This window comes from Diprion similis, chromosome 11, assembly GCF_021155765.1.
Source record: "Diprion similis isolate iyDipSimi1 chromosome 11, iyDipSimi1.1, whole genome shotgun sequence".
NCBI lineage: Eukaryota > Metazoa > Arthropoda > Insecta > Hymenoptera > Diprionidae > Diprion > Diprion similis.
In genome coordinates, this window is record NC_060115.1 from 6,127,834 (window position 1) to 6,142,158 (window position 14,325).

Sequence of the window (14,325 nt, forward strand, 5' to 3'; positions counted from 1 at the left end):
TCTAAGAAGCACTGAAAATTAATGAATCAGTTGTGTAAAATTAAATGCGTTTGATAACAACCGTTACGCTTTTCCAAATAGTAAACTGTCTACAAAGCGTATGTTTCAAATTTCAACAATTTGTACATTTATCAATAATAGTACAATACTCATTGTCAATTGTAATATTTCAAATAATAATCACTGTTTTAGCAGCATCGTTCAACTACGCTATCTTTCTTTACTTCACCATCTCAAATTCTCTTCTACATTCAGCATTCATGGTTCCACAAAACGACTTATTGTGGAAAACGGTGAGAAAAAGTAAAATGCGGATGAACCGTACAGAGACTATCTGGGTTTGATCTTAATGTGTTCAAGTATTTTCCCCCTAAATAATTCTGATGTATGAATATTTGGTGGTTGGTGATACTAATGAAGGGAAAGGTACATAGTAAATAAAAACAGTATAATTTTCCTTAGCATTGGAAACTGAAAAATATTTGAAATGATTCATAAAACGCACAAAAGATCAAAAGAGTATACGATAGAAAGTAAAGCTGTATGTACTGTATCATGTACAACACAAATAAGGTGATAGTCTTTTCGAGGTAACTAAAAAGCCTTTGATATCTGATATTAACTCTCTCTTAATTAATATTTTCGATATCTTTTCACTGCCTTCAACACAACCATAATCGAATGTAATTTCAGACCTATAAATATTATAATCACAAAATTCCAACGCTGGTAGCAAAATAAGAACTTCAGTACGAATACAGTACAAATTTGTTATGTAAAAAAATATTCCACTTATACATACCTATTCATAGTATATGTCATAGTAAAACCTTTTTGATAGATTGAATTTAAAAATCGAAGTACAGATAACGAATTTAGAAAAGGGCCTTTAAGTTATGCAAAGTAAAGAAAAGTTATCATTTGTAAGAAGATATGTGATATCTGCCTAAATTTAGGATATGAAATATGAAGATTTAAGTTTATTTTAAGACATAGATAACATTTCAAGAAAAATCGTACTAGAGTTTAAACGGAAGTATTCTCTTAATTAATGGTTATTCATCTTTTTTATGAAATCCTCCTGATAAATCTACGCCGCGTTGTGCCTACTCAGTCGATGTAGAAGTAAACTTCTAAGAAATGAGTTTAGAAAACCGATTACCTATATACGTTTTAAAATATTTTCAAAAACAATACGACAAATATCTTTGATGTAGTACATATTATTCTTATATTCAAAAAGTCCCCAAAGTATTCATTACAAAAACGAATTCATCAACACTACAATTCGACAGAAAATCTATAGTCTTTGTATGATACTCGTTATCCGCTATCAGTCCCTCACAAAACTTACCGCATGTATATTTTAACACAACAAATATAAACCTATAACTGCAATGGGTTGCTAAGATATTAAAACAGTCAGGGCATAACGAACTGATGTAACAATTAACTTTTAGCAATAAAATACTTCAACTCATAAGTCAATATACGACGTCACGGATGATGACCAAACAATACATTGTTATAAATAATAAAATTTGAATGCAATAAGACCAAGCATGTAAATATGTCACATCGCTTCTCTGTAAAGCCAGTAACCAACTTGTGCACATTACAAACAAGATGCTGTCACCAAAGGCATGCTTGACGTTACCTCTAATGTTTCCCAAACATACTGGAGTTTTTAGAGGTAAAATGGTGAACATTTTTAATTTCTATTACTCTTCAAAGTTTTTCATACGATGATCTACGCTCATACGTGTATAATCTATTCTTAAATCATTCTTTTATGTACAATAAGTGGAATTCAATTCACGCTTTACAACAGCCCAATTCCAATAGCTAATAGTTAGGGAAATAAAGTCATCATGAGTAACCCCAAAATGATGATAACGTATATTTTGTTTTCTGTTTGCGCTCTGATTGCAACTCAAATTTCTCAATAAATGTTAGCTAAATATATCCTATTTTTTTTTCTTTTAAATATATTTTTTACACATTACACGCTTTGAATATATTCTGTAAAGAGGGAGTTGATCCAATGTACGTACGAGAATGTTTTATCTCAACACGCATCTCTGGAATATTATACCCAACATGCACAATCTGCAAATGAAATTTTCATATGATTTGTGACTAGTACATACATCTTGGCTCGTTATTCTCAATTTCCCCATGAAATTATTCAACAAGTACATATTTTGATAGAAATCACTATTGCGCTTAATTGCCGCTTTTCAGTTTCCCATAACATAGAGTTCAACAACAATTACATCGTATTTAGCAATGCACAACCCAATCACGCTGTTAACATTGAAAGGTAAAAGATCTACCTCGTAGTCACTAGCTTAGTAATTATAGCATGTAGGAGATAGATACTAACTAATTCTGATTGTATTTAAGAAAGATTCAGATTTCAGATCCTGAAAATACCAATGGCTGAAGTGCAATACCGATTTTGGCATGTCTCAAAAGCAAAAAGATTAAACATTGTTAGTAAAAACTTCTAAATTGAGTTTGAGACTAGCAAGATTATCATCTTTGCTCGAAAATAAATAATAGCACCCTTAGGTAAGGTGTATAATGCCTGCATAACAGATGCTGCTTTCCATTGATCACTTGATGGGAAAATATCAATCATAAAATAGAAACAGGACGGCTGAGAAATTATGGGATGAAATTATCGAAGTCAATTGATCATTCGCTGTTGCGCTTTAGTTTTGATTGCTTATCGTTACACTTACTTATAAAACTACATACATATATGTCTATATTTACACGAAAGATTCAATTGTAATATCATCAACAAATATTGCAACTATTATGTACGGAATTTGAAAAATAATATTCTACCTATTATTTTTTTTCTTCTTTGCTAATATCATCTAAATACAGAGACAACATGGTCACTCATCATTACTACTAACGAGAGAACCATCGTTCGTTTGTACTTTTTAATTTCCCTTGATTCAAATAGACACCCATTCAATATTAATGAACTCCTATTTCATTTTAAAGCCGGATGATATTCTCACTATCGGAAAAGCACATGGTATTTTAGGATACGCGAAGTTGAATCTTTTTTAATCTACAGTCACCAAACATCACTGGTCAGCTGCATATTGTGCGACTTGGCAAATCATGATCTATCTAAACGTTACGATTTATTGGCGCTGCAGCACTTGGAACAGTCAAAGCAACTGGTGTGCTATCTTTTAATAGACCAGGATGTTCTGTTACTGTTTCCAGCCGTTCCTTCGTCAAGCTGACATTGGAGATCCCTCACTGTTTCCTGAAGACGTCTTTTTTCTTCCAGCAAAACGCTGACGTCTTCTTGGGCAGCATTCAGACATGAACGCAAAACTTCTGATTCTTCTTTGGTACGACGCAACTTCGAATTTTCTGCCGATAAGCGTTCGAACGTAGCTAGTCTACGCCTCAATTCTTCATTATCAGACTTAAGTTGCTGGGTGAATTGCCGCAAGCTGGTCAATTCCAATTCGGTTTCTATCTCTTTGGCGCTTTGAATATTCCCATTCGATATCGTAGCTTCCGAGCTGCTTTCCACTAGAGTACCAACTGTTGGATGGAATGTACGGTTTATAACGAAAAGTAACTTATAGCTACAAAAAACACACTGACCCAGCACAGCTATTGTACTAAAATCTCGTATACCATGCTTGCTCTATCACTGCTTGGTAGAATTGATTATAACATTTTTAAACAATTTCGTGCTTTAGAATATGTTTCAGTGAATTTTTTCAAGTCCTGTGCAATAAAAGTCAAGTTCTCCTTTCATTTCGAAAATGATTTTGAAATTTTGACAATCATCCCAAAGCTGATGAAAGTCCTTGGCAAATAGCTAGAGTGTTGCAATTCCAACTATATGTATTATTGCTCTATCGGCACCAATTCTTTGCTGCCATTCGATTCCAGATAACCGAAAAACGAGGACTTTATTACTATTGCTAAATTTCATAGACGGTGATGACATAAAACAACATGCACTAGAATATTCAGATAGCAGCAAAAGTTTGAAAACGACCCAACAATGCTGCGGCATTTGTGCCGAAGAAAGCTCTACATCTAAATAGCTATAAATTGCAAAATGTGTGTTTTTCCAATGCTCACATTCGAGAGGCCTTCTGAGTGCACAGGACAGTAATGCAACATTTATTACCAATAACTGCAAATAAAAATGCCACTTGATATGGCGAATATGGCAGGGAGGATCGCTATTTGTCGTAATTCGCATTATTACAATAAATATACGTATCGGTTTCAGAGGGTCCAAAATTAACTTACTCTTACACTATTACATGTAATACATAAACAATGTGAAAACACGTATAAATGCTGTTTCAACATAGAATCATGACACAAATGAGAGCTAAGATTTAGAGTTGAGTTTAAATTAAGAGTGAATGCTACCTTCAGACCTTGTTTAAGAAAAGTTTTAGTAATTACTGAACCGTCATTACCACTATATGCCCAAGGGCTTTCACCACAAGTAGACGCTAATGAAAATTCAGTCTTCTCTCAACTCACCAATAGGTTCAATATGGAAGACTCCACTGATATCCCGCGAGATTCTGAGTCTAGAGATATCCAAATCTATTGGAATCGGTCCAGGTGATGTTATGTTATTTGGTGGACGATCTTCATTAAGATGCAACGAGATGTTTTCCAAGTATATCTGAGAAACGTAAAATTGAAATCCTTAGTATTTGGCAAGCTAAAACCAGGTAGACAATTTACCTGCATAGGTATTGGCTTTGGTACAATTTCGTCCTCTGCCAAGTCAGTCAGGCCAGTAACTGAGCTCATGGATAACGTCAGTGGAACATCTGCCACTTTAACTTCTAATCTATCTTCGAATAATGCCATCACATTAGCTTTGTCCTGCATATCTATATTGTCACTAGATACTTGAGGTTCCAAAGGTGCATTTCTATCCTTGGAAGATCGTCTGCTGCTTCCACTGGTACTTTGACTGGCACGTGAAAGTCTGCGATAGTCCTCTTTATTTTTTAAACCGTGTTCCAATCGCACTTTCACACGTGATCGACAATCAGAGTCACAGGGTAACTCAATCCATCCCCGAGACCGAGAGCTGAACTTGGTCTGTTTGATAAAATACATTAATAGCAGAACTATCTGGATATCCTTTGAAGTAGGTAAAATTACACTACCAAGTCATAATTTCTTAAAAAATTCAAAAACCTTATCGTATCGCGTGTGTAATTCAAATAATTCCAGGCAGCCCTTGACACGATTTCAAAATACTTCAGTAATTGATGATTTTAAAAAATTTTCAAACAAGCATATTATTTATCTTACGACAATCATATACAAGGTACAATACATTTAAATTGGTAAGAATAAACAAACGATATTTCCTTTGTATGGATGTACATTGTAGGTAATTCAATCTGCAAATTCGTATTCAACAACTTGAGACAAATTTAAAAGGTCAGGGAAACGCATGCAAATTATTATTTGCCTCTGCAAAATTATTTTCACATCCAGGGAACTCACATGCAATTATAATACAAGCTATATAGCCCATGTGTGGCGTGAATTAGCAGAATAAGCTTGTGCCTCTTCTTTTCATGAGCACTAATATGATTACATGCCAATCCATGAAGCATGCCGGCGTAAGGATTAGTATGAGCCACTTTCAGCAATAACTGTGATAATTTTGATACTATCTGTATTGTCAGCGTCAACCGAAATATTGAAGTATGATATAGGTGACAGTAGACTTTCGAAAAGTTGTTAATGAGCCTCTGAAATTGAATAGATTCTCTCACACTGTAAAGCACTTTTTTAAAGCCTGAGACGTATAACTCGAGGCCTTCTTTTGCATTATAATTACGACAAAAGCATAAGATAAGTGGGTAGCGATTATTGAATCAGTGAGTTGTTATCAGTTTGCAGTGAACTACCATGTACAATAGGCACTTGATTCTAGTCAAGTTATATTAATTTGTAAACCCGTTCTACCACATGCAATATTGCTTATATGCTTAAGGTAGGTAAAAATATAAAATGATTTGCCAATACCTTTCTCTTGGCCTGCCACAAGTGCCACACAAAAACATTCACAAGAGAGGGAGAGACGCGGGAGAAGGCATGCAAAAAAGTCAAGAGACAAAAATTTGTATAAATATATATGTATGGTCTTATAAATTAGTATTAGTTTGATTTGACGCAAACATTACCACATAACTACTTTGAAATTATTTTAAAATGCAACGGTATATCATGTAGGAACGGATACACCAATGCATGCACCTAACCAAACGAATCTTCCAATTCAGACTCATTTTTGTCGACATTGTCAGTCATGGATTATCACAAAATTTATAGTCAAAGCAGTTATGTAGTTTCGAAGTAGCTGTAGAATGAATGTTATTTGAGCAAGCTCGAGTATAAAAAGTTGTTTGGCTAGTGACATGTACCTTCCCATTGCGTTAGTTTGTAAAGCTCTTAGGATAAGAGAATTGATTTTTGTAAATAACTGGAAAAAAACTGTACCTGTTCTATAATGGTTTAATTGCAATTGTAATTACAAGAAATAGTCTCACCTGAAATTCATCCCATGGTATAGACGGGCATTCTTCGCTACCTACGTTCAAAACTTGAACTTTGATGGCCGACGCAAAACCAGATGACTGCTGGATGAATTCTACTTTTGAAAGTTTGAACGTGGCAATCGAGACCTATGTAAATTACATTTATATTTTTGTGAGCATCTATAATTGTTGACAAAAAGCAATTAAGTACTGAAGCTTAGAGAGACAACTATGCAAGATTGATCACAGTGCTTGAAATTGTCTGAAAAACATAACTCTGATACAATGCAATGTAAATAGAACATGTAATTTACCAGATCTCTTCTTCTGCATACACTATCCATGGAACGTTCACTCTGCGTATCCGGAGTTTCCTCTACAACCTCACTTGCTTCCTCAACAGTAGTGATTCGAATTGTATTGTCTACAGCAAATGCCGCATCGAGCCTTTCCTGTTCCTCTAAGCTAACGACAACATAGTTTTCACTATCTGAACTGACGTCACTTCGCATTGAAACTGTATCGCTACTTCCATCCTCTGGTGAAGGTTTCAGGGCAGAATCAATTGAGGTCATTAAATTACTGAATCCTTTTTTCATCGATGAAAATCCAGCATTAAAATTATTTGGCATAAATGGTGGGGTGGAACCGCTTAGTATGGCTTTGGGCGGTGGCTGTTCGGTCTGAGCCTCGGTTTTCCTACGATCGTGAACTCGAAAGCTCGGAGCTGCTGGTTGGGCCTCAACCGATGTAAGTTGTTGTTCAATAGGTACAGAATGAGGCTTGATAGATTCAGTACCATTTTGTTTAAAGGTAACTACAGCTTGCGTGACAATATCAGTTCGTGGAAAGTCCATGGATAAGGATGAGGAGACTTCGCTTTGTGGAGTTTCCACATCATTCGACGTGTTCATTCGTTTAGCACTAAAATCAACTCTATGATTCACAGCACTATTCTGCCACGGACCAGATCCGCCGAGATCATCCGCTATACTGGATGAATCGGGAACAACAGATTCCAAATCTCCCCCAGAGTTTTCTTTTCCAGGTGTTTGTGATGGCATTACGAAAGTTACCTCTAGTTGCGGTATCAGCGCACCAATGACTAAAGATCCTCCAGACTCAACTTTTAATATCTTATTCGAATCAACGGCTAAGAACGTTGCCATTTCGGACACAGTCTCAGCCAGTCTCAACAGGAACAGGTATTGATAGTGATTAATTTGAACGCTAACTAAGTTGCTGATATAAGCAAGTCCATGAATATCTGCAGTGGGAGGAGCTTCGACATCAGGTGGCGATTTCACTTTCATGTGTAACCAAAGCGTAAGAGGAAACGCATCCAAGAATGGAACTGCCCGATTTTGACCAACGGCTCTAGCACCAAGAAAATCACCCCAGACTGGCTCCAAGTGACAACACCAAACGTCTTTAGCCTCAGTCCAAAGAAGCTCTTTGCTGAGCTGACGAACCATTTCGTTAATGGAATTACTACTGAAATTCTGAGGTGGATTCCTGATGCCATCCGTACCTAAACCACACAATGGAAGATCTTAGCTCTGATGTCAAATAGTATTGATAATATACACATGAATGCACAATATTTGGTTTAAGGAATATTGTTTGAAAGATTACGGCCCATTTAAGATTGTCGTTTTCTTCCAATTCTTTTTGCACTCCACTTAGCAGACTATCTAGACAATTTTCAAGATAGATAAACGTGACTTTAAATTTTCTTGAAACACCCACGCAAAAACTCCCAATTTGATTAACTGATTGTACCTGCACAGTGCTGAAGAAATTTATCGGTAACTACATGGTAGTCTCCGGGTTGACTAGGAAATTCAGCACCAAAAAACATTTGACCCATTTGAAAAGCGTTCAGGCACTGGGCCAAATCTGCTCTGGAAGAACGCTCAGTCGATCTTACGTTCGTAACCGATGCTCTGGATGTTTGGATATGAAGCGACTTGGGACGATCTCTTTGATTCGGGTGGTCTTGTTGACTTTCAAATATAACCTATTCATATGTTTATTTACATTTTAATTGCATACTTGTTGCAAACTAATTATTCTAAGTGAATTGTTATATTATTAATTCGATTCATCTTAAAAAACTCACCCTGGGAAGGATTGCTTCTATTTTTACATCAAAGTACATCAAGTTGGGTGAAGCAGGAGGAGCTTCTTCGCTTCTGTTTAGCAGAGAATGATGTAGATTCAAAGCAAACGAGTTGAACCATAGACAGGAAGAAATATCAAAGTTAATTTGAACAGGATTAAGTTGTACGTAGAATTTTGGTGGTGGCACTGGAAAAATTTGAATTTAAAGTATATAAGCATTTTGTTTGTACAAATTGTAAATTCAAAATTGCAATGATTGTACTAATGACCTACGTGGAAATGGTATATCTCCTGGATAGTAGTAGTAGGTGAATTCTGCGTGAAGAATAGTCACGTCCTCCGGAAAGCAAAATCGATCTCGATCCCCTAATATAAAATAAAACTATACAAGATCAGGGTTAAAAAAATTTCTGTGAATGCCAATGACATGCTACTGAGAAATACTTTGTAATGAATATTTTCGGTTGAATTCGTTCAGTCAACACACGTACGTATATATACACATGTATAAAGTGGCCTAAAAATTCTCATTTATTCAGTTTATATTACTGACTGGTCAACGAGTAATGCCTGAAAGTTGACACAAGCTATTGTAGACCTACAACAATGACTACTGCTTTAAATTCTCAGATATTCATCATCAAGACAAGAATTTCTATCCATTGTATGATTCGTACATGTCACTTGCGATGCACCAACTGCAAACAGGACACCTACATAGACAATGTTTTCTGAGTTTCACATAACGACATCTTATTTTCTTTCAACAGGCAATAACGATGAATTTTTTTGTTCATGTGTTTCGCAACCAGCATTTTCTCAACACTCCACAAATATTAAAGGCTAACAGATAATCGTCAACATAAAACCATATTTATTACGTGTATGTACTTATAATCACAGGTGGCTAATAACTTTATCAACACAATATTATACATTTCGATTATCTACTTGGGCCACTCTCTCATTATTTGTCAACATGTAATAAAAATGGTACACACTACATTTATGAACAAGCATAAGACAGCTACTTTTCAATTATACCTGCAGTATGCCTCTTCCGTGTTTGAGCTACGTATACCCAACGAAAAATATTATCAACGGAATCGTCAAAGCAATGCATAGAAAATACGAAATAAATATGTATATATTTATCTTATGCTCTCTGAAAATTGTCAAGATATATTACCTGCGATGAATTCTTTTGGCACAGGTTTCCGAGCAGACGTTGTCACCTTATAAAGCGTAAAATCGTCTATTCTAATGATTACACAAGTTGTCATAAGCTTGGCCAATTGTTCCAGCACATAATTTTTTACTGGATTTCCACTGGGCTGATTCAGAGCCTTTTTTTGTTCCTGGACACTGGCCGATTGGGATTGTTGTTGGGCACTTTTTTCAAGATTATCGGAACTGCCCTTAGCGGAGTTACCTGTTTTTGGATCAGTAATTACACTTTTTTAAAATCACATCTAGGTATTTCAAAAATTGCATGATCTCATCTGAGTATCTCAGACTGATTTTTCGAGCCTTTAGAAAAAATAATCGATACCTATTTTGTTATCTACCTGTAACATTGGCTTGACTCCTAGTCAGAGGTGAATGCTGCGTTCTTGTCGAGTCAATGAGATCCATAAACTGGCTGCGAAAAGCATTTAAAGACTGCTGCAGCCACTGACTGTGCGGTGTTGCTCCTTCCCTGTATTTCGCCCAATGTTTTCTGTCCGCCATAGCCAGATGATAAGGATAATAATCGATTTGAAACTTGACCAAAGATACTTGGAGTGCACCACCATCGCTCAGCTCTGGATACGAGGATCTGCCAGCTGTGAATGTGGATATAAAAAAAAATGATGTAGTTTTATCATGAGCCTTAGCCAGAGAGGAAGCGTGCTGACCGTTACAACATGAAATTATGCATCAGAACTTACACCCTGGATCATCACATAAATGTAAGTCAATTCTCTGAGATAGAAAGTGATAGGAGGTTTCAACGACGTCAAATCTTGTGAACAGCCTAGATATAGCAGTATGGGATTGAGTCTTTGTCCTGGATTGCTGGGAAATTTGTGCTTGATACTCCGGCAAAACCTGTAAACAGGATAGGTTTTCGAATTGGGCAAATAAGAAAGGGGTAAGAACTCTACCTCCAGCTTTCTAGCAGCTTTCGTCTTTCTCTCCAACACAGTAGCCTTCTCGACAAGCCCACCAAGAGAGTCAAGAAAGTGAAGCGCTGCTTTCAATTGGGAATCCGTTAAAACCCACAAAAGATCATCAAGTATAACAACCAGCCTGCATCCCATTACAAAACAATCTGAAATACAAATTAATTGTTACGAACAATTTCTGAAATACGATTAGACGAATTATCTACATCTCTTAAAACCAACTGAATGTAAGGATTTTATTGCTAATCTGCTCACCAGATATTCTCTTTTTAATAGTTATTCGACACCTAGCTTGATTGGTAAGCAGCCGAAGTGGTGTTAGTTCTTTATCTTTGGTACTACAAGCCTCTATCCTAACAGTCTGCCACTCCAGTTCCTTAAATATAAGTAATTGTCCTCTGTCAGGATCTTTCAACCGCGTCATTCTAAGATCACATCGCTGCCATTCTGGAGATTTAGACTCCACCATGATGCGAGACATCTGTATAAGATTCGGTCGGTTAGCATAGGATAAAAATATGGTGTCAAGCAATGAATCTGTTAGATATCATCAAAAAGTTGGTACCTGAACAGAGGCAATAAACGCTGGGCTTTTGAAGGTAACAGAGACTGTATTAACAGCAACAGTTATTCCGTCGATCACCTTGTGAATGAAGGAATACTTTGCAGGTCCTGCATAGGAAGATAATCCTTGAGGAGTTGACATGCTCCTTAAGTCCTCGCATGTCTCTACTTCGATATGAACCTCGTCTAAGCTCTATAATAAAACCAAATTCCAAAGTCTCATTTTGTCTGAACATACTTTAGCCTCCTATGAGAAATACAAATGGTATCTGCAACGCGTAAGAGGAGAAAAGAAAGGGCAAAAGTAATCCCTCACCAAGAATATAGGAACACTTTTGAGCTTGGTCCATTGTATTCTAAAAGTAACTCTGTTGCACCAAGCGCTTGTGAGTCGCAACCAAGAAGGCAGCTCCAGCAGGTCTGTTAGTACAATTTCATCGAGTTCCAAGTTAGTGAGTTCTCCCTCGCCCTTGAACGTGCTCAGATTAATTTTATCGGCGGATAAATTTTTGGTGAACCTTTGTAAAATAAAGATAATAATTATAGATTATAGAATAAGGACTTTGCATAATTTGATTTTCTGGAATCAATTTCAGGGATCTGAATTTTCCTGGGCATTGAAATGAGTTATCGCATTGTCAAAATGACATCTGTATTCTTGACTTGCTCTGATGACATTTCCGCAAACGTATACGTGATAAAATAATATTTGAGATAATTGTAATGAGATTAAAAACGCATGACTACTCAATCAAAATGCATTCGATCTTGCAGGTTTGTTAAACAAGTATCACAATCTAATCGCGGGTATAAATATAATTAAGAACGAGAACAAAGAGTGTTTTGACAATTTGCAACCTAAGAAAAGATCAGCAGACGTGATAGAACTGCAATTAGCGTAATGACGATAAAATTGCGTCGGACAAGGGATGAGATAAATTCGAAATTCGATTTGTTTTTGATTAGTGGAAATAGTTTTCACGCATTTGACGTTGAAAGTGGCAAGAGATGTGAAATATGCCATAAGTACGACAGGTATGTACATGATTATTGTCTGCTCGTGTCATGGGCGGTGCGCAGTATTAAAGCTTGGCGACAAGAAAATATATCCAAGTGGATGCAGACGCGGGAGTGAATTCGTCGGATACGAAGGAAAGCGGCCAACATACCTCGACAGGTGTTTCAACAACTGGTTTTTAATTATTGACACCATTTTCGAATGGGTGTTAGTAAACTTTTTTAGGATCAATGCATTTTTACATGGTTAGATTTCAACCATTTGGACCATTTGTACGATCGCCGACGTAGGTATTTCCGCGATCACCGCGACGACTACCGCGCCATGCGTCACCTGACAGCCCTGCCCGCAAGGTTACAGAGGCTGCGCAGTGCGCACTCGGCCAGAAGCGCCAAAAGGCTGCGCAGCCAGTGCATCCGTGACGTCATCGCGCCGCGTCTTGGGTTGCAGTTTTACGCTGATCAGGCGCAGCAACGCGCGCGCAGAATATTTTTTCAATCTTGATTATTCATACATACGTTAACTACCGATCGGAAACGAATTTTTACTTTACCGTTTCGGTCGTGCCGGAATCGGTAATAGAAATTCATGGAAACTGTTGGGTGTCGTTATCGAATTTTTATGTAAGGTGGTAATTTGCTTAAATGTTTGTACCAGATATAAAAAAATTTCCCAATACCAAAGTATTTATTCAGTTTATCGGCGGTGATTCTTACAAAAGGGGGGACAAATAAAAACGATTCACTTTATACTTCGAGTATGTAAGAACAATCTACAAGTACAGGTATACCGGAAAACTACGTCATGAGCACGCATGGTTCTTATGATACGCATTCACGTAATGTCCCGGTATTCCCATTTCAGATATAATAGATTTATTATACAGATTAGGATGCATATCTATGCTAATTCCAATTAGATAATTAGCTTATCTCAGCTTTATAGGCCGGTCCGTATTGTGCATACGTTATCGGAAAGTGGCTATGCGATATATTTCAAAATAACTGCAGTACCCGCAATCTCAAATTCATATAAAAAAAAAACGCATACTACGAAAATGCATTTCCAAACTTCGTACTCACTTATTGCGATGTACATTTACGTCGAAATTATTGTAATCAGGAAGAAATTATAGAGTAAAGGAAATACTATGCTTCAGACTTATGCAAAAAACCAGTTGCGTAACTCAAATTAATTCTTATGACCATAATAGAGGAAACGATCAGAAATAAATGTCATGTGGGTGTTGTTGAAAGCTGTTTGTATACCCAGACGAAATTTATTTAAACATACCCTACCAAGTACCAGAACTGACAATGCATGGTGAAAGGATGTATCATTGTTGTATTAGCACTTAAATAAACTTAAGAAGCGTATGACATGCGCCTCAGGTGGTCCATGTGTATAAATATTAAGTAACGTTGAACAATGAACGACACTTAGGAGAACATAAATGTATACGTATAACAAATAATATTCCCATTTGTCATCATGTTGCGTGGCATGCATCAGTATTTCTTTCTTTACAACGGACTGCAGACTGTATTGACGAATATCATATTTGAGTCGATAACCTACTATAGATATTACAGATTTATGCTTAGGTAAGGTAAGAGATTTCTCTATTGAGAAACAGACTGGCGATAAGTACTAGGCTAACATGTTCGACTTTAACCAGCCATCACGATAATACGTGTGTAGGATGCATATCAAGGTCATACGCGTTGCATCATTGCTTTTTTTATACTTTCTGGTTCCTTATCTATTCGATTGTAATCGTAAGTAAGGATGGTCTTGCACTCTGACAATGAGTATGCAAGAGACAGCTTTTTCTTCCCAATTAGACATCGCGTTATTCGGTGAATTTTTA

At 36.6% G+C, this 14,325-nt stretch overlaps 1 protein-coding gene across 4 annotated transcripts; it reads right to left on the reverse strand.

Moving 5' to 3' along the window:
* Positions 1-1,911: 1,911 nt before the first annotated feature.
* On the reverse strand, positions 1,912-12,775 carry LOC124412349 (UHRF1-binding protein 1-like). Of its 4 annotated transcripts, XM_046892146.1 has the most exons (19): positions 12,607-12,775; positions 11,754-11,955; positions 11,439-11,630; positions 11,129-11,354; positions 10,853-11,019; positions 10,637-10,796; positions 10,274-10,531; positions 9,895-10,137; positions 9,750-9,776; positions 8,979-9,071; positions 8,704-8,891; positions 8,364-8,601; positions 6,896-8,112; positions 6,594-6,728; positions 6,070-6,081; positions 4,762-5,127; positions 4,552-4,699; positions 4,135-4,148; positions 3,431-3,582 (listed from the first exon to the last, which is right to left on the reverse strand). In XM_046892146.1, exons 1-19 carry the CDS (start codon positions 12,648-12,650, stop codon positions 3,571-3,573), a joined length of 3,942 nt encoding a protein of 1,313 aa, XP_046748102.1. In that variant the 5' UTR covers positions 12,651-12,775; the 3' UTR covers positions 3,431-3,570. The 4 variants fall into 4 exon arrangements, with proteins under 4 accessions (XP_046748099.1, XP_046748101.1, XP_046748100.1 ...); XM_046892143.1 differs by lacking the exon at positions 4,135-4,148 and having other exon boundaries at positions 1,912-3,582; XM_046892145.1 differs by lacking the exons at positions 4,135-4,148; positions 9,750-9,776 and having other exon boundaries at positions 1,912-3,582.
* Positions 12,776-14,325: the final 1,550 nt, after the last annotated feature.